Source organism: Chamaea fasciata, unplaced genomic scaffold (assembly GCF_029207755.1).
Source record: "Chamaea fasciata isolate MVZ Bird 193981 ecotype frontalis unplaced genomic scaffold, bChaFas1.0.hap1 SCAF_7, whole genome shotgun sequence".
Classification (NCBI taxonomy): Eukaryota; Metazoa; Chordata; class Aves; order Passeriformes; family Sylviidae; genus Chamaea; species Chamaea fasciata.
The window spans coordinates 35,686,344-35,705,815 of NW_027094092.1; the positions used below are offsets into that span (position 1 = coordinate 35,686,344).

At 34.5% G+C, this 19,472-nt stretch overlaps 1 protein-coding gene across 2 annotated transcripts in view; it reads left to right on the top strand.

Moving 5' to 3' along the window:
- Window positions 1-16,046, top strand: part of SCFD1 (sec1 family domain containing 1) — a 49,650-nt gene extending 33,604 nt beyond the window's left edge. For both annotated transcript variants that reach the window (XM_066188365.1, XM_066188366.1), the window contains exons 19-25: window positions 710-785; window positions 2,943-2,996; window positions 7,209-7,261; window positions 9,773-9,806; window positions 11,069-11,134; window positions 13,715-13,783; window positions 14,712-16,046. In XM_066188365.1, coding sequence (XP_066044462.1) covers window positions 710-785; window positions 2,943-2,996; window positions 7,209-7,261; window positions 9,773-9,806; window positions 11,069-11,134; window positions 13,715-13,783; window positions 14,712-14,735 — 376 coding nt within the window. In that variant the 3' untranslated portion in view covers window positions 14,736-16,046. The remainder of the gene's footprint in view (window positions 1-709; window positions 786-2,942; window positions 2,997-7,208; window positions 7,262-9,772; window positions 9,807-11,068; window positions 11,135-13,714; window positions 13,784-14,711) is intronic.
- The last annotated feature ends 3,426 nt before the right edge of the window (window positions 16,047-19,472 follow it).

Consider the following 19,472-nt stretch of genomic DNA (forward strand, 5'->3'; position numbering starts at 1 on the left):
AAGTAGTCAATGGCAGAAGATAAAAACAGCCCTGTATATTCAAAATCATTTCTTTCCGGGGTTTGGAGACTGTCAGAGGTGCAGGAACACACTGCTGTTTCGTTGGAATGTCCTGTACTGAGTGTCTGTCTGCTTGTTGAAAGGTGTAGATACTTATTTCAAGACAGGAGAAGAAAATTACTGAGGTTAATATGCTAAGGTTACATATATCCCATACAGAATATGGGACTTGGGTCTTTCCGTTCTTCAGAAGATTTCAGTCCCTATTACCAACTTTACTTTCAGGAATGCCCTGTCACTGTCGCAAGGAATCTGTGGCACAATATGGTTAGAGAGAATTCTGGTGCTGTTTCACTTGGAAAATTTGCTCTTTGGTTTGTTGGAGACACTCAGCATCTCTGTTGACCCTGATGATTAAGATACCCACTTGAAAGGAGCAGTCAGATCCGTGCATTACTGAAGTTGTAAAATAAACTGTTCAGTGGATTAAAGCCTAGAGTCCAAGACTCCCATTGATAGGTGAGGATCTATCTGGTAGCTTACAAGTGCATTCCCATACACTTGCTTGCTGTGTGATATAAAGAATATATTTTATGACAAATTGAATTACTTGGTACTTAGGTGCTATTGACTTTATTAGGCATCAGATGTCAGTATGCAAATTAAAAACAGAAAGATCTTACACACCATCTTTATTTTGTTTTTCCAGTCTGTTTTCACGTGTTATGAACACAGGATCACAGTTTGTAATGGAAGGAGTGAAGAACTTAGTACTGAAGCAGCAAGTAAGTTTAAAAAAACAATTAAAATGTCTGTAGTGGGTATTGTGAACATCTGGAAAAACAGATTTCAGTACCTTTGTCTAAATAATAAAATTCATTGCACAGTGAAAAAGTAAGCATAAATCTCTGCTTATGGATAGATGTACCCCTTCGTAACTTCTAGATATCGGATCAGTAATGAATAATTCACATTTTCTTTGAAGACCTCTTTGTAGCAATTAAGACTGATTTCAGCATTATAAAAACAGCAGCTGTGGAATACTCAAAGTAGACTAGACCTTCATAAACAAAAAAATATAGCTATCTGTATCTTTAGTTAGAACTACATTCATTAAATTAATCTGTTCCAGGCTGAAAGTGTTAGTTCTGTGTTTAGTCACAATTCCAACATTTCTTTTTTTCCCATATTAGTGTAATGTACAGCAACCATAATCTTGTAATGTGCATGAAAATACAAATATGTTTATAATGACATGACCACCTTCAAATATTCACTCAACTTTATAAAATACTTCTGAACATAACTTGCATGTAAATGTACCCCCCCCCCCCAAAGAAAACAAACAACAATAACAAAGAAACTGGTTGTATAAACTTGTAGCTGGAATGTGGAATTGTGGTTTCCAGAAACCTGCTTCTCTATAGACAATACATTGTTTTCCCAATATGTACTTTTGTCAGATGCCAATAAATAAATATTTATTTACAGTTAAAAATCTTAATTCTGTAATATTTTCTCATCAAGATTTCTGAAAAAAAAAGATCATTCATCATACTATAATTTAGTTGAAGAGTCAGAATTTAAATTAGGAATACAACATATCAGAACTAAATAAAACGAAATCTTAACTAATGGTTTATCTTTTTGACCTACTTAATCTTATCATTGTCGCTGTTTGTTTATTCAGCCTGTTATACACATAATTTCTACATGGAAGGTATCAGCTATCACATAAAAGTTTAAAATTAAGCTCTCAGTTTTGTAGGGTAGTTAATGAAGTTAATTCTGCAGGAATTTCACTGTGACTAGGATGATAAGCTGTATTGCAGAGTTACAAGTCAGTGCTATATAATGATATATGATTGAGGAAAATTTAAATATGCAGCTTGCCTGTGTGTTATATTTTATAGAGAACTCTTCAGATAAACTGTTACTTGTAATAATAAAAAATAATTCTATTCTCCAGGAAACTTCCTCTTCTTGTGTTAAATATTTTGTCATTTCTTTAGATGCAGGGCTTTAAAGAGTTAATATTATTCTATAGAAAGTGGCTTGCATTGTTTTGTGTTCTGAGAGAGCAAAAAGCCAATTTGCCAATGTTTTCAGGATATGCCTTTCCTGGCTTTTAATTTCTTCTCCAGGTATTTTAGGGTAGCCAGATGAGAAGCCTTTCTTCCTCATATTTCTTCCTCATATTGTAAGCTTAATGTAGGTCTGTGGTATTTCTATTAAAGCTAACTTTTTATTTTTCCTTCAGTAATTCAGGGATTCACATTGGTTTTCCAGTGTAATATGTAGATCATCCGTTGTAATATCCTCTTTTGATACATTCTGTCAACAAGACTCATTTCTAATCCTGTTGCTATGCAAATTCACCCTCAGTTTATTATAACTGAAGTAGTTTTACTCTTTAATATTCAGATCTTTTGTCCCAGCTGACATTTCCTGTGTTAAATAAGAAACAGTAATCTTGAATTTCACCTCAGTTTATCCCTTTGCAGGTCATCCAAACATTTGTTGCCAGGGGATTTTTTTATACCTATTTCTTTGACAACGTTAGTTTTTTTTAGAATCACATACTTAATTATCAGCATCGGCTTTAAAATTCTTTCCTTAACTGCAACATATTTTTCAATAAGAATTCATACTTGATCACATCTGCATATGTTGGTAATACCTAAATACAGCTCTGACTTTTCTTGCACTTTTTTCTTATCTTTATCCCCTAGCTTTATGCACCTCAGATGTTTGCATTTTTTTACAGAAAAGTAATTTAGGTGAGAATAAATTCAGCTTAACCTTTACAAAGCATAAGAGAAAAAAAATGTTTAAAATAGTATTTTAATTTTCTGTAAACTCTTCCATAAGTACTAATGTGCCTGGGAATTGTTCTTAGTAAGCTTTTCAGCATTCCTTCAATTTCACATTATGTTTTACAGAATCTGCCAGTCACACGAATTTTGGACAACCTTATGGAGATGAAGTCAAACCCTGTGAGTACAGTTGCCTTCACATCGAGAGAGGTGGAGCAAATGAAATCTTGAGGCTGTGATATGTAATATGCTATGACTAATTTTTTTCATGGTAGTGCAGTTGAATCCAATCATGCTGTATTTCAAGAACAGCACCATTTTTGTAACTATTTAATAAGACCTCTTTCATTGAAATAGTCTAAACAGTGACAACTTTTTGTCTCATTGGAATTAATATTTTTTAGTTTTTTCCTATTCTGAGCTTCTATTACACTAGTGCTATTCTAAGCTTCTGTTGCTTCTAAATTTCTACATTAAGCTGTGGACTGAAATTTTCTTTGCATCAAAGTGTTTGGTTTTTTTTAAAGAGCACAATTTGGAGAAGTGAAATATTTACAGAGAGTTGTATTAGGGAAAATTACATTTCCCACATCTTTAAACTTTGCTGTGTAGAGAAAAATATTTTACTACTGATTCAGTCATTTGTTTGCAAGCAGAGGTGGTTTTTGACAGAAAATTCCTCTTCTTGCTTTGTTTCTGTGAAAAGTTACTCAGACTATTTTAAATTTATATGTTACATATTTTTGAAATACTTACATGTTAGCTACACACTCAAGGCATTTGCTAGAACTTACAACTCAAAGTAGGCCTGAGGTTTGTTGTTCCTGTTTGAAAGACTTGGAAAAGATGTACAGGACTAACCAGCAGAGGTCACCCAGAACACTTACCATAGAAAGCTGAAATCAAAACTACAGATAACTTATGAGAAAGTGAAAAATTAAACAAATTTTTTAAAGATAAACATCAGCTTCCTCAGCCTACAAGTTTAGAAGTTGATTTAGAAAAGTTTACAAGTCATGTGAGGTTTTTTTCTGACTTGGTTTTTTTCACATTTTACTTAGTAGAAAACTGCTACCAGCACTTTGCAGCACTTTGATAATTTGGAGAAAACATTGATCTTCTCACTTTAAAAAGCAGCGTTTGGGCCAATCTGTCAGTCAACAGCTTCCTGCTCCACTGCTGTGACAGAGACTGATACTCATGGCACAGAACAGGGAGTCCCACTGTTCAAGTCATAGGAGACCAGGCAATCCCTAAAGCCTGATTCTCCTAACCTGCAGGAAAACTGACAGTGAGTTTGGGAGTAAGTTTCAGCTAAAGGAAGCAAGCCAGGGAGTCATTGTGGAATGTGTTTAGACTTGCTGTACTATCAACAGAAGTGAAATTGTATCTGGAAAAGGTCAATGCATGGAAATACACCATTGTGGCTTCTGTTCATCTTCTGATGTGTGGGGTCCTTTTCTATTCCCCAGAACAGAAAACTACTGCACTGCAGGCAAAACACAAAGGGAGAGGAAAAAAATATTCAAGACTTCCCTTTTTTACAACACAGAAAAAAGTCTCCTTTATAGTTCAAGAAATTATACTAACCGCAGTAATCAGGGTATGAAATGTACATACAGATAAAAGTAATGCAAATTTTTTTGTAATGCAAAATTAGAGCAGATTCTTGAGAAGTCAAACAATTATTACAGTGAATGTAAATAATTTATTTTCTAGATATTAACTGCAACAATAAAGGAAATACATGAAAGGTACATGCAACTTGTACCACAAACATTCACATATATTATCGTCAGTTAAAATCTTAAATCTATTTAGAATGATATCCTGTGCAAAACTCTATGGGGTTGTCTGTAAATCTCTTTGTGTGTTGCTTGTCTCTGCTGGTTTTTTTTTCTCCCTGGCAAGGACAATTAAGTCTACACCCATGCCACCCATGCTTTCCTAGTTTGTCAGAAGCAGGAACAGCTAGAACAAATATTACGAGCCATAATACTATCTTGTAACTTTTTGAATTTTTCTAGATTGTTAAGCTATAGTTACACCTTTTCTTGAAAAACATATTAAGAAACGTTCCTTGATGACCTTAAAAGTAAACTTGTGGGTATTTTAAATAATAATATTTACTGTTAAAAGCACGATTTTAGGCAATTGCTTTTAAGGTTATATTTTAATAAAGGAATATTCTGTTCATAAAACTAAAACATAGTTGCTTTGTTTTGGTGTCAATAAATAGAGGTTGATTAAAACCTTAAATTCTCATAAAGGAACAAAAAAAACCCCTTATTGTCAAGTATACACAAATTTTATTCCATAGCTATGAAATTGACCATCATTTACTATAGAGTTATAGAGATTCTTCTAAGGATCTTCTAGAAAATGATTTGATTACTGAGTGAGGAAAATCTTTGAAAAGTGAACCTTTACAAAGTGGTCAATACAGTGAGTACATTTGTATTGACTTAAGAGGTAGATAGATCCTATTTGTGATATATATTAATGAAACTGTATTTTAGTTAATACTGTCCCTTTCAGTGTACATTGTATCAGACTTAGGATAAACCTTTCATGAATTATGAAGAAAAATTCTGAAAGTAGAGGGTTTCCTTAATCCAAATTAGTCTGTTAGATTCTGCAGAAAAACAAATACAAACTGAAAGTCAATGTCACTTCCATGGGTCTTTTTCCATTTTAATTTGAAAAATTGAAAACTAAGTTTATATATTCAGAAGTATTTCTTTTCTTCTGGAATTGTTTAGGGAAGTCACAAATTCAGCTGCGTGTAAGGAAAGCGCTATACTGTTTTTTTTTATTGGCAGACTTGCTATTTCTTAAAGAAAATAAACTCTACTAGGACTTCTTTTCCCTGCACCCTCAGCACTGATTTCAGCAGGAATAGTGTATTTAGACAGCAACGATGGAAAATTCCTAAGTTATCACATTTCTATTGGTTTACCACTTTCTGTATGTCTACTTACACAAGCCCATAGGGTAAAAACACAGCAGTAGTACATTCAGGAGGAAATGTTTGTAATATGTTTGTTAACTCTGATTTTTAGTTCTGTCATTAATCTGTAATTCACTCTAATAAACAGAGAAAGTGCACCTCTTTATCCCAGGTAAAGCTTTCTCAGATACCTCTCAGTTTTAGTCTACCAGTATCTGTCCATTCCCAGCTGTCTCATTACCCCAGAGTCACTATACCACCTTTAGGTAGGAAGCTGCAAAATCATGAATGCTGGCAGACTCCTGTAGTTGAAATTCCCAGTGGAGCATATAAAAGCATTTTACAGAGATTCAGTGGGAAATTGGATCTAAATTATTTTCTTTTTAAAAGCCAAACTGCAGGATAAGAGAGTTATTTTATGTAATTATATAAAAGTTGGTAATATCAAATAGATTTATTTTGTGTGTGTAACCACCACATGTATATTAAATACTTTCTAATATTAGAGGTAGTTATGCTATGTGAGCTCTAGTAAATTCCCCAGTTAATTTGTCTGCTACTCAAGAAGTGTTATTTCTGCTTTACAGAATCATCAGAATTCAGAGGTCTTTGCATGTAAGCACGCAGATAACATCAACTATAGTTCTGCATGCAGTTTATCGACAAACTAAACTTCACAGTACTCGGATAAAAATGTAGTATAGCAACAGGAGAAAGCCAAGAAATTGTCAGAAGGAGTTACTAAGAAGTTTTGTTTTTCATCCATAATAATTGGCAAAAATCCTGCTTGTTGCCAATAAAAATATTGCAAGTGCCTCAGTCTTCTGTGTGAAGAAATTTTTTTTCTGTAGTTTAGACAGTCAAACTTTTCAAATTTTTCTGGAACTCATTTCTTCTTCAAGAGCTTAATTTTGGTTTAATAGTAGTCATAAATCATGAATTGAGAAGGATAAGTTACACAACAGTAGCAGATTTTGATCTGTCTTGTCCTTAGCACTCCTTGCCACAGAACTGTTTTGTTTTATAATGTTAAATCAATAGCAGATCTCAGTAACCTGGAAAATTTTAATGTTTATAACTAACCATCCGTGTTCCTCTAAATCTGGTAACAACTTAATTTTTCTTTCTGCATACTGTCTTTCTGTTGGGATTTATTATGCGTTCAGTGTATTTTTTGGAAAGTATGTGATAGTGAGTTTTAGGTGAACCAGAAATAAAAAGCTCAATAGCATCCTTCATAGCTTCTCACTGTTGTTTGTTCTGCACTGGTTCAGTTATATACAAACTTTTTAGATACTAGTGGGCACCACAGTTAACGGTGAATGAAGTGATGGGAAATAATACTGGTTTGGACAATGTTTAATATAATATATACAAGGAAAAATTCATTAGCCAAAATTCCAAATTCCAGTCTTTTGAGATAAAAATATACTTTTTAATAGGAGACAGATGACTACCGGTATTTTGACCCCAAGATGCTACGAGGCAGTGACAGGTGAGTTTTGCTTTGCTTCTTTTCCTTTTACTCCATGAAAAGACTTAAGTTAAGAAATCTATTTTATTTTACTTGCTGATTGCAAGTAATTATTTTAATCATTAATTCTAAGTCAAGACAGTTGGTCTTGAAGGAATTCACAACTGGGAACTTGGATCAATCAGATAAATTTTTATAACAGTGCCAAAAAATCCAAAAATGTAAGTCCTAACAGGTACATTAATTTAGTCACAGGAGCGTGCATTGGTATTTAGCAATAATAAATGTTAGAGTTCTTCATAGGTGTGCTACTTGGTTTCTTAGAAACTTTGTTAATTTTTAATGTTAAGTTAAATAGTCATTGGACAGTGCAGCAAAATTTCTTTGTCGCTTTTTAAACAGTTACAGTTTGGATCTGAATACAACCCTTCTTTAGTAGTTTGTTAATAAGTTTGAAAAAAATAGATTAAAATTTAACTGCATTCACTTTTGGTTAGGTAGGTGCACATTTTATGTTCATGTGCATATGGAGGGAGGCTTGGATATAGTTAATTTTTCCAGTAAAAGAGAGGAAGAGGAAATAGATCAGAAGTTTATAGATCTTCATTTTAGCTTTTTATCTTTAACTAATAATAGTCTGATAGTCTCACCTAATCTAATATCCTAGGAACAGAGAAGATACTTAATTTTGATATTCCTTCTTAAAATAACTGTCATCAAATCTGTGGGTAAACAATCATCATTTGGCTGCACCACTTTATTACAGGATCAGTGTGGATAAAGTAGATCTAGGCTCGATTTTAGTTATTTACATGAAAATTCTGTCTCTACTTTGTTCTTGAAACATGAAAAGTAAGAGGACATGAATTTCAGACGATATGTATGTTTTATTGAAAAGTGTAACAGATTATATAATTTCAAAGATAAGCAAATTTTGAAATTATCAAAAGAGGAAAACTACTAGTATTTTATGTTTCATTTTCATTTCAACTGTCACTGGTTTGTGATGCTTTAATAGCATTTTTGGTGGAATTTCTGCAGAAGTGCAAAGATTTATTTTACTCAAGCCAAAGGATTTTCTCAATTGTTTGCCCACTCTGTATAGTTCTTATATTGCTTTAAACAACGTAGAAATATTCGTTTACAGCAGTTCATAAATACGGCATTCTGTGTAGCTATAATAGTCATCATAGGGAATAGCTTTTAATTTCTTGTTTGGGATTTATATGTAAACTCAAGTTATATTCCTTGAATTATATTTGGGCATGATAGCAAAAACAGGTAGTTTGTCTAATTCTCCCTTCAAAAATTTTTGTAGACAATGAAAACATGTGTTAGTTCTTGACCAAATAGTGTTATAAAATAGTATAATTAATGGATTTAATTAAAAAGTGACTGGTTTTATTTTCTAATCTACTCCCATTTTAAGAAATACTGGCATTTCGACTTACTATGCTTTAAGCAGAGTAGTAATTGCATTGCTGTAATTCAGTCTTAGCAAAACTGTATCTTTCTATCCTTTGTAAAGCCTACCGCAAGTATAAACAGGCTTTGTCCTCTGAAAGGATGACACAGAACGTATGTGGGTTTGTCATATCATAGTCAGAAGATGAGAGAACTGGGGTAACGGTTCTACTTTGGGAAGGCTGTAGTATTCCTGACAGACAAAGCACATTAGAGATAGCCATTCCATTTAAAAACTTATTCTTCTGGAATCTGTTCTCAGTCAGTTGTTCTTGGTCACTCAGAGAAAATGTCTTGGAAATAGGGGGAAAGGTAGTTTGAAGGGGAAAATGCAGTGTTTTTAAGCTGTGTTAGAACATAAGATGTGTTTGACTACCTGGGGCTGCAGGCCAGTACAGGGCAGGAGGGCAGTGGTAATGTGTGAGCAAAGGGCAGGAGAGCAGACTGGCCCTTCCCAGCTTTTTCTTCCCTTCCCCCTTCCTCTGAAGATGCAAGGTGATGCAAGAAAAGAGGTTTTTCCCCCTCTACCTGCTACCTGCCCGTGTATTCAAATGGAGAAGAGTCTGTACCACTCAAACTTGTAATTTTCCTCTTCCTTCCTTAATCATTGTAATCCTACATACCTGCTGCCTAGTCCTTTTTGAGATTTGGAAGCATAAGTAAATGTGTATGCAGCCACTGCAAACTGACTGGCTTATCTAGCTGAGATTCCAGAAGGCAAGATTTCTAAGTGCCATGAAGTGTGCTAATGCTGATAACATTTTTTACTCGTTGTATTTGCTCCTAGGTAACAGCACTGTAGTTAGAGCTTTTGAACAATGGAAGAATTGTTGTCATAAAGCTTATTACTCAAACAGCAGCATTAGAAATGATGAAGTAAAATTCCTATTTATTCATGTATTCAGTCCTGTAGAATGAATGATTTTCCATAACAAATGGAAAGTCAGTTATTGTTCTGTTTTATATTTTTATTTAATATTATATAGTACTCCACAAATATGATGGGTGCATGATGCTTATTTCTATTTCTATTTATGTGTAATGAAATTTATGTTCTGTTTTTTATAGCTCAGTGCCAAGAAATAAAAATCCATTCCAGGAGGTAAGTCATGTAGAAATTATTTTTCAATGTTCGTGTGTTAAAAATAAATAAATCTTGAAGTACAGTCATTTTTGATGATCATGATTAAGAAAATGAGGGGTCTTATTTGTAAAAAAGCACTTAGACTAATTATATCTAGTGTTAATTATAATCAGCTGTTATTCTGAAGCTTTTCCTCTTCAAAGGACTATGTAAGTATTAACTAATACTGAAGAAGAAAATGTAGAAAATTTTCCTGAAGATAATTACGGGGGGTTGCTAATATCATAACTGAGTGAGCAATTTAAACCCCCTATTTTTAGACCGGATTTTCGGAATTCTCTCTAGATTTAATCCTTTGTCCAGCCTTAAACAACGGCGTTGATGTAAATGATTGTATTAAGGAGTCTCTGTTAATGGAAAAAAAGCAAAAACAATGTTACCATTCCATACAAATGCCTGTAACTTTCAGTATTTTTCTATATAAATATTTACAAATAAAAAAAGTCTTATCTGATCTTACTACCAAGTTTCATAAGCAAAATACTTGCCTTGGCAATATAAAAATGTTTCAGACTTCTCATGAAATGTCCTAATTATCCTCAGGAACAAAAAAAATACCACGTGGTATCATAGATATATATACGGCTGCAGATTCTCGTACCAAAAATGTCGGTATTAAGATAAAGTCTATATAACGTTCATATAGTATGGTCAAACAATTTTGGATAGTGAATGTTTACAACAATAATAAAACTGTTATTAATAATACAACTGTTAGTTCTCCTCTTTCTAGTCATGAATTGTTCTCTTTTAAACACAGCCCCAAAAATACTGATGGCCTTTATCTGTAATATTATAAATTATTACTGGTAGAAGTTGGGAAGAGAAAAAATGATGGAAAAGTGTATTTCTTTATCATAAAAGTATTTTATTTATGCCCCAAATGAATTCTCAAGCATCCATAGAGATATTTTAACTCTTCCTCTGGTCACTGGAGACATCTCTGGACAAAAAAAAGGAACATGTTGAAACAGTATATGTATCCAGTATGTCTTAATGGAAGAGAGTGACATGTTTAAAACTCTCAGCTTGCTATTCTGCATCCTACCAAAACTTCAAATATCTTCTTTCAGATAGGTAGCAGTGGTTCTGTATCTGGTTCACACAGACTGCAGTGTGATTGTGATGATTTTTGTTGTAGGTTTAATTATCTGGTATACCACTACTGAAATTTTAAGAACTTGAATGCATACTCTGATAATATGTCTGTTGCCTTTTAGGCCATAGTGTTTGTAGTTGGAGGAGGCAACTATATTGAATATCAAAATCTTATTGACTACGTAAAGGTATGTGTACTTCTGTCACTTGTAGTCCTTAACTTAGTGATAAAAACCAGATAGAGCAGGTTTTCTGTAATATTTAGTATCTAGAAAACAAAGTCTATGAAATTAGCTTTAACATCCTTATTCTGTACAGAGTCTGAGAAAAAAGGAATGTAAGAAATCAGTAGAAATTGTGGATTACTAATTCAGACCAACAAAGACTTACTGTTTCTGGTATTTTGCTCATGTTGCTCTTTGGAGTTGAGTAAATAAATTGCATTCTCTTTTATTTTGTGTTCATATGCACCAACTGTCAGCTGATGTAGCAAACTGAATTAACCTGCTTTAGAGTCCTGTTAGTAGTTTTCATGTGCTGGTGTTAAATAAAGCAGCTGTAGCGTATCATAAACTTGAAAGTAAGGAACTACTCAGAATTCTCTAGTTTTCATAAACCTTGCGAAAGAGATACCCCAGTGCTTTTTTGTATGCAACTTCACAATATGGAGTCAGTTCAAACTCAGACCTGCAGATAACCGCATTTTATTGTATGACAGTCTTACTTGAGCATGAAGTATGTTGTTTCAGAAACCAACATAATGCAAATACCATGCTATCTGTTAAAGCAAATATAAGATTGGCACCAATATCTAAGCAGTTATTACTTACCCACAGTTAGAAGTTTTCACTATTGAGTTAATAGAAGCTTATTCTTGTTAAACTGCATCATTTAATTCTGTGTAGAAATCATACAAGGTGTCATATGCATAAGCAAGAAAATATGTAACCAACTATGTAATGTTGGTGTAACAGATTTGATTTCTCTGGTTCCAACTGGCTGGACTAGCAGAACACATGTGTACCAAAAATCAGTGGATGGAGAAAAATAACTAAATCATTACAGTTCCTGGGAGGCAGGAGTGGTATTCAAGCCCTTTCCAGGAACTAAAAAAAATGCCAAAGTAATTTAAGTAAAATTCTGAAGAAGGTAATAAATTATTTAACAGGAGCACACCATGCTTTCTTCCTGATCTTAACCTTGTTCATTGTTCTGTTCTCTGGTAGACTGGATTGAGGCTTTTCACACAAAATAATAAAATTGGAGCATTATTTATTGAAAAATGGTTATTCTACAAAGCACATGAGATTTTTATGTCCAGGTTAATTTTGAAGAACGCAAAATCGGGATGTGTGTGCCGAGTTCCTCCCTCTAACAGGCAGCCACTTTGGAACAGAGCTGATCTGGATAGAGGAAAGGATAGGAAGAGGGATGTGAATTAAAGAAGTCATTTAGATTTGTTTTAGCACTCGTCACTGTCCTCAATAACTAATTCAGTGAGGCATCTGCCTGTGGCAGAATGTGTTGTCAAACGTTTAGCTTGCTCCTTAGTCTGCCCAAAGCCACTTTAGCTACTATATCGATCCAAAAGATGCCCAAGAGGATGAGTATTTGTTACTTGCTACTAAAAATAAAATCTCAGAATTCCCTAGAGCTTAGTTCACTTCCCTGATTGTAGCTGCATGCTGACAGAGCTGAGGTTTGCTCTGTGTGTGTATATACAGGGCACTTGTGTGATGACAAGTTAAACACTCAGCACTTCATACAAAGTGGCAGGAAGCTGAAGTTTCAGAGCAGTAAGAGGGCAAACAGGAGGTCATTTGTAAAACAGAAGGAACTGAAAACTGTGGAAGTAGTAATGTTAGATCTTATGTAGAGTCAGAAGTTGAACATACTCTTTCTTCTTCTGGAACCTGTGAACAGAGGTTTTTCATCACAGTTGTCACAGCTGAAGGGTGCTGTATGTTTCTCCATTCAGACTGCATACTTGAGCAGTGGGAGATGACCTCCCAAAGGGGAAGACTCCCTCACCTTTATTGCACTTAGCCCTTTGCTCTTGAAAAAACAAGGTTAATGAAAACCTTTATTCTCCCTCCCACCACCTGGAAACCTGCATGCCTCTCTGAGGTGACACAGTCTTATCCAACAAAATTTGCTTTTCCATGTGGTAGACTTCTGGCATCTATTGTTTCCACAGATGTAGCTTATTAATTATTCTCAAATTCAATCAGTCTTCCTCCAGAATAAAAAAGAGAAAAATCAACAGCTCTGTTCTTGCAAGCAGATACCACAGAGATTTTATTCATGGCTTTATTTTTCTAAGCACTGTCCGTTTTGCCACTTTGCTTCTAAAAGCACAGAGAAAGTATTTTAAAACTTTCTGAAACAGGACACAATGTTCATTCAGCTTTGACATTCTGGGATTTTTTTTTGTAGAAGAATTGAGAGAAACCTTCAAATCTAATTATTTGCAGTTCTCTGCTAGAACGGACTATCTCACAATGTCAGAAGCAAATATTTATACTCTCGTTAAGGTAGATTGTGCCTTAAAATAAATGTATTGTCCACATTCAATTCAACATACTGAAAATGTGTCATCAAAATTGCAAGCCACAGGAAGCCTACAAGAGGAGGCTAGCATGCTGTTGTGTGCAAAAGAATTTTGTATATCCTTTAATTTCCTTTTGTAGATGCTTTTAAAAGTACTGCTTGTTAATCTTCTAGTACTCTGTTAAACAATTGATTTCCTATGGACTTTTCATTTTTAGGGTAAACAAGGCAAACATGTCCTGTATGGCTGCAGTGAACTTTTTAATGCTACACAGTTTATAAAACAGGTAGATAACTTTGATAACCTCTGTAATGTTTATTGCTTCTTTTTCTGTAAGTTGATTTATATAACTCTACATCTCCATGGATTTGTCCAAAAAAAAATTAAATTGATCTGTGAAAAATTAATGCATGTTACCTATCTTTATTTGCTTGAAGTGGGGTTTTGAAGTAATTATTTTTAATTAGCTGTTGAAAGCCTGTTATCAGTGTTAGTTCACACAGGTAATGCAGGTATACAAGTTCATCATAATTGTCTTTACATTAATCCTGCTGAAAAAAATTGAGTCAATTCTTGGAACTTTCACAAGCAGCATCCTTTCCAGGGTTTTCTTGCAACTTTTTCAAGTTACAAGATGTTTAAACCTTTGTCCTGGTTTATAAATATCTACAGATATATAGATATAGAAGTACTGGCCTAGTGGGAGCTTGATGTCCATACCTATAGTAAACTCTTTTAGTGCAGTTAAAAACATCGTTACTTCTCTAGGCCTCATTCCAGTACAGATGGAAAATAAAAATTATTTGTGGTGGTCAGCAAATAGCAGCCCTTCAGTAGCTGTCACCACCCATGGTTTTATGTCCTACTAAGATGAGAGTAAGTTGTTATTCAAAACTGTATTTTAAAGAACTAAAATAATTCTTGTTGCGCTTCAAGGAGACAAATGGTACTTGCTAGCTTTTAACTCCTCATTCAGCTTAATTAACTTTTTTTTGTCTTGACTGTGTACACTGTGCCTTTACTTCATGAGATACATTCAAGTCTGAAAATTCTCCTCTGAGGTAATGCGTTAAATATTCTATCACCAGAAGACATTTGGTTCTCAGAGTCAAACAGAGCATGTAAGATAGAAATATTTGGTGTATGAACTGGATATTAGTTTGACTGACAGAATAAGATTAGCAATCTAATGACTTTTTTCTCTTCATGTTTAGCTGTCCCAACTTGGCCAGAAATAAGACTGAAACACTATTACCTGGATGGAAACGTGACAACAGAGAATTGTTACCACATTCAGATATCTTCATATCTTTAATTTTGTCATTGTATTAAAACTTAAACCCATTTCATTAATATGATAACTTTTAAAAAGAACCTTTAATTAATACAGTGTATATCAGCATTTCAGAAATAAAACCTGCTGTGTTTTTGGTGGAGGTCAGTTTCACTATTATTGCATTTTAATTGCAGTACTAACTGTGGTATATGACAGAACTGGCTGAAAAGTATCGCATTCAAAATTCTTATATGTAAGTTTCTGACACGGTAAGCAGGGCAATAGCTCTAAGAAAAGGTCAAGTCTGTCTTTAGGAGTTACATTCTTCTTGAAAGCCAGAATATCTTTATTTAAACAAAAGTCAAAAGAGCAGAACTGCCTTTCAGGACCACAGACAAAGAGCCTTAGTATAAGAGAACTACTTCTACTTCTTACCCTTTTATTTTACCAAAGTCATTTGATTTGTGCAGTCTTTGCATTATGGTCAAAAGATGTACTGGAAGATACCTTCAGTACAAGCTTGTGGTACAGTAATTTAGCTTTTCTCAAAAGGGTACAAGAAAATTGCTTGCCAACTCAGTCAGTTTCAAACTGTAAAACTGAAATCTTCAATAATTTTCTTCTGCACTTTTTATTGTAACCGCTTTGACTATTATGTTTGGGAAGAACCCAAGTCATACTCACAAAACAGCTCTTAACTTGTATAAGCACATATTTAAAATACAGTTTTTAACAATTCCATTAGTTAGGGGCAGTTTAGTAGTTTAAAGAATCCAGTAATGATAATTCTGGAGAATGCATACAGGACTCAGAGAACATACCAAATTCTCTTTTTATAGATGGGGGTCTCTGCTTTTAGAAACCTCCTCTCTGGAAACAGCTACTGGTGAAGCAATAATATGGTTTCAAAACAAGGCCTAACACACTCAAAAAGTGAAAACATTTCTTGTGGGTTCATTAGAAAACTGTGAGAATTACTGGCTTACTGTAAATCTTTCAGTAGTGCTTTTTGCACTGTTTTTCAATGTTGAATGTTAGTTTTGCACTAAACACACTGCCCTTTCCCCAACTAGATTGCTTTTCAGAATATCTGTACAAGAAATGCAGTTGATCTATTCCTTAAAATTATCACAAGAATAATATGCATAATCTAGACTGTGTTATCAAAAAGTAATAATGTTATTTAATTATCTAAGTGTTGTAATCTACTCCACAATACTGCTAGAAATTTCTAATTTTGCCAAGTCAATAAATATGTTTACTATGGTGTTCATTGTAGTTGTTGCATGTGAGCACTGTCCCAGATTTCAATAAGCAAGGACTCGCTGTCAAATGCAGTTTGTTATTCTAATTCCATATGTATATATACATACGTGTGTGCTATATTTGTTAGCAAAAACAAGGCCCAAGTGTGTCAGGAAAAGAAAACTACATTTAAAGTGTTTATTGCTTCTTGTGGGAGTTCGCTTCAGGCACTTGTAATAATCCCTCCTCAACTGTGCTTCCTGTGCAAAGAGTTTTAACCTTGTGGCTGACAACTGGCTTATGAAAAGTCTGCCACTTGGTTTTTGTCCAGATCTTGGCACTGCGGGCTTCAACAAGAAGCACTCCTAAATCCCAGCTTACAGAATGTGCTTTTGCAGTAAACTGTGTAAAGATAGAAGAATTTACTTTGGTGGCTGCATTCAAAAATCTGTTTTCCATCTTTACAGTGCATATGGAGACAGGTTTATTTTGTGCCCAGCTTTATAACTGGATCTTCAGGTCTGCTGTGTGAGCAGGCACTAGTCAGTTTGGGGTGTGGGTTTTAAAAAAAATTAATAAATACAATTTTTGTATTTCAAACATTCTTCTCCTTCATCTCCAAAATAGTTTTCTGGTTGAGTTGTAATAGGAGTCCTTAAACTCTGTGTTACCTTTAAGTGATGCATGTACTGCTCTGTCCCTGTAACAGTGTGCATACCTCATGTTTCTTCCTTGCTAATGTCACCTGAATTATGGCATACAGGCTTTTGTTACATGGCCCTTTTTACCTAGTACCTCTGGATTTAGGAACATAGAAGGTTGTACAAGGAGTCTCTGGTTAATCTAAGAGGCAAACAATGTTAAAAATAAGCTCTCTCTTTGGTAAGCTTCTTCAGTTTATAGCTGCCACAGTGCCCTTCGTATCCTCCAAGTTCCCTCAAAGGCATGTGCTTAAAGCAGAGGTTATGCCTGGCTCAGTGAATCTTTTAAGTAAAATTGCAGCATTCATGTTGCTGATAAATATTTTAGGTGGCTGCATGGAAGACCAGAAGTTTGGAATTTTTCTAGTCCCTCTCTGTTGATAAACCTCTGTCAGGAGCAGCTGGTGAGACAGCTTCTGGCACAGAAGCTCCACCTTCCACATCTCAGGACAGGCAATTCCTCGTTGGTATCTACCTTCCCAATTAGGTAAGTAAAGACATCACAATGATGAGTGTCAAGTGCTGTACCTGTTCTCAGGGAGAAAATTAGCTAACTAGCAGTCTGCATCTTCAGCTGTGGAAAATTGACTGTCAGTCTTTCAGGAAGGATGGACAAATCTTGTAAACAGTTGCACAAACTTCAGAATACATGCACATTTTGAAATTATAGCCCTTTGCTTGCTTTTCTGTTTTAATTTGAAGGTTTTAGAATATTTGGGTGGATGTTTTGTGACTTAATGGTGAATTTAGTGAAAATCCTGTTTTTTCAGGATTAGACACTAAAAAAGTAACAATAAAAAAATTAATCAGAATAAAGGAAAGAAGCTTCTGGAAACCAGAACTTCATTTAAATGAATTTGTATGATGCTCTCTGCTGCAAATCAGATAGCAGTCTTTCCTAGGGTAGAAGTAAATTTTGCTATTGATTGATGGTGTTTACATCAATCTGAATGGAACACAAAATAGCAGGTTTTTCCCAAAATCCATAGGTCCTACAGAGAACAGGAACACTTATCAGTTACAGTTATGGAGCCAACAAAGCTGTGCATGCATGGCTCCAGGACTCGAACTGAACAAAGGGCAGCATTTCTCTTTCCACTTAAATGATATACTCTAAAATGGAATTGCTTAATGGTTCATTCAGTGTATCGGTTAGAGCGGTCTTAGGAGGTTTAGGAGGTAAAAGGTTTATAAGCGGGTACATGGGAACTTACTTCAAAACTACCACAACTGAATTCTTGAGATCTGAAATAAAAAGTGTTGGGCTGGAACAACATCACATCCCTTATTTACTGACAGTGCAGACAGCCACTCCCTCTCTTTGTTTGGATCATTCATTAGTTGTGACTCCTTGCTGACAGATGGCTCTGGCTCAGAGGAAGCCAAGCCTGGCCAGTGTTTTAGTGGTACAGAAAAGTTAGCCACAGTGTCAGTGAATTCTGTGTAACTTCAGAGATCAGAGATGTTAATAATGCTTCCTGTGAATCAGTAGATTAATTGACCCACTAATGCCTTATTTGGAAGTGGCTTAGTAACCCTATTCTGTGCAGCAGTTGTAGTTGTTTTCAGCAACATTCAGATATATTCTGCTCCTTGATATGGTCACTTGTCACTGCTATACATACCATCCTTCAACAGCATAAAAAACCTGCATATTGAATCTACCAATGCATCTTTTTTTTTTCTACAGTTATAAACCATTAGGTAGTTCAATTGCCAGTGGAATTTTAAATTTAATTATAAACTTTGTATGTTTCCCTTTATCTGCTCATGTCTTTCCCCTTATGTAAACCAAGCAGGACTATATTTTATATTCCTGAAGTGTTATATTATTCCAGCTCCTTCTCATAATTGCATAGGTTGACTTGCTTGATTTGGTAATGGAGGAGTGGTCTTTATTCTGTGAAACCAGACTCATTTGCCCAAAAGCCTCAGAACTATCCATTCCAGGTTCTATTTCAATCACCCCATCTCGTGTGCATTCCTACTTCTGGCACTACAAAAGGCGTAGATCAAAGGCATACTGCCTTTACAGAAAATTGATTTTAGCACCTCAGCATAGACAGGTAATATAACTTATTTACTGCTCTGAATTCTTACTTGTATTATGCATGTAGCATGAAAATTAATGGATGAAAATGAAGTCCCAGAAGGGGTATGTAGTTTTCCTTAACAATATTTGGTGTGGATTCTTTCAGTAATTTCTAATAGGAATACAGTTCTCCGTAGTGTTTCCTACAGCTAAAACCATTCCCCCACCTTTTCCTTCTTCCCCAAATAAATTTTTATCTTTTCTCTGCATATAGACTTTCCAAGGTTTTCAAATCATACTGAAATACGATTTTAACAAATAATAGGATTGTTCCTATTTCATTTTGGAGAGTAAAATTACACAAGTCAAGTCAAATAATTTTTTGTGTGTTAGACTTAATTGAGCTGTTTAATTTACTCTCTGAAATGACCTAGGACCATTTGTACATTCAGCTACAATGGCAAAGCTTTCTGGATTCTTCCTGCATCTCTAAACCAGGGGAATAATAGCAACACCTTGTATAAGTTGCCAAATGACAATGGCAACTCTGTTCTGAAATGTTTATTACATTCAATCTGATATATGTTCTCAAAAGACTTTTTAAACCATAAATGAACACATATATATTTAATCTGTTTCAAGTGCAAATATCTATGTTTGTACACTTTTTCTCTGCCACAATATGCATCATATGAAGTAGATTGAATAATGTCAACATTTT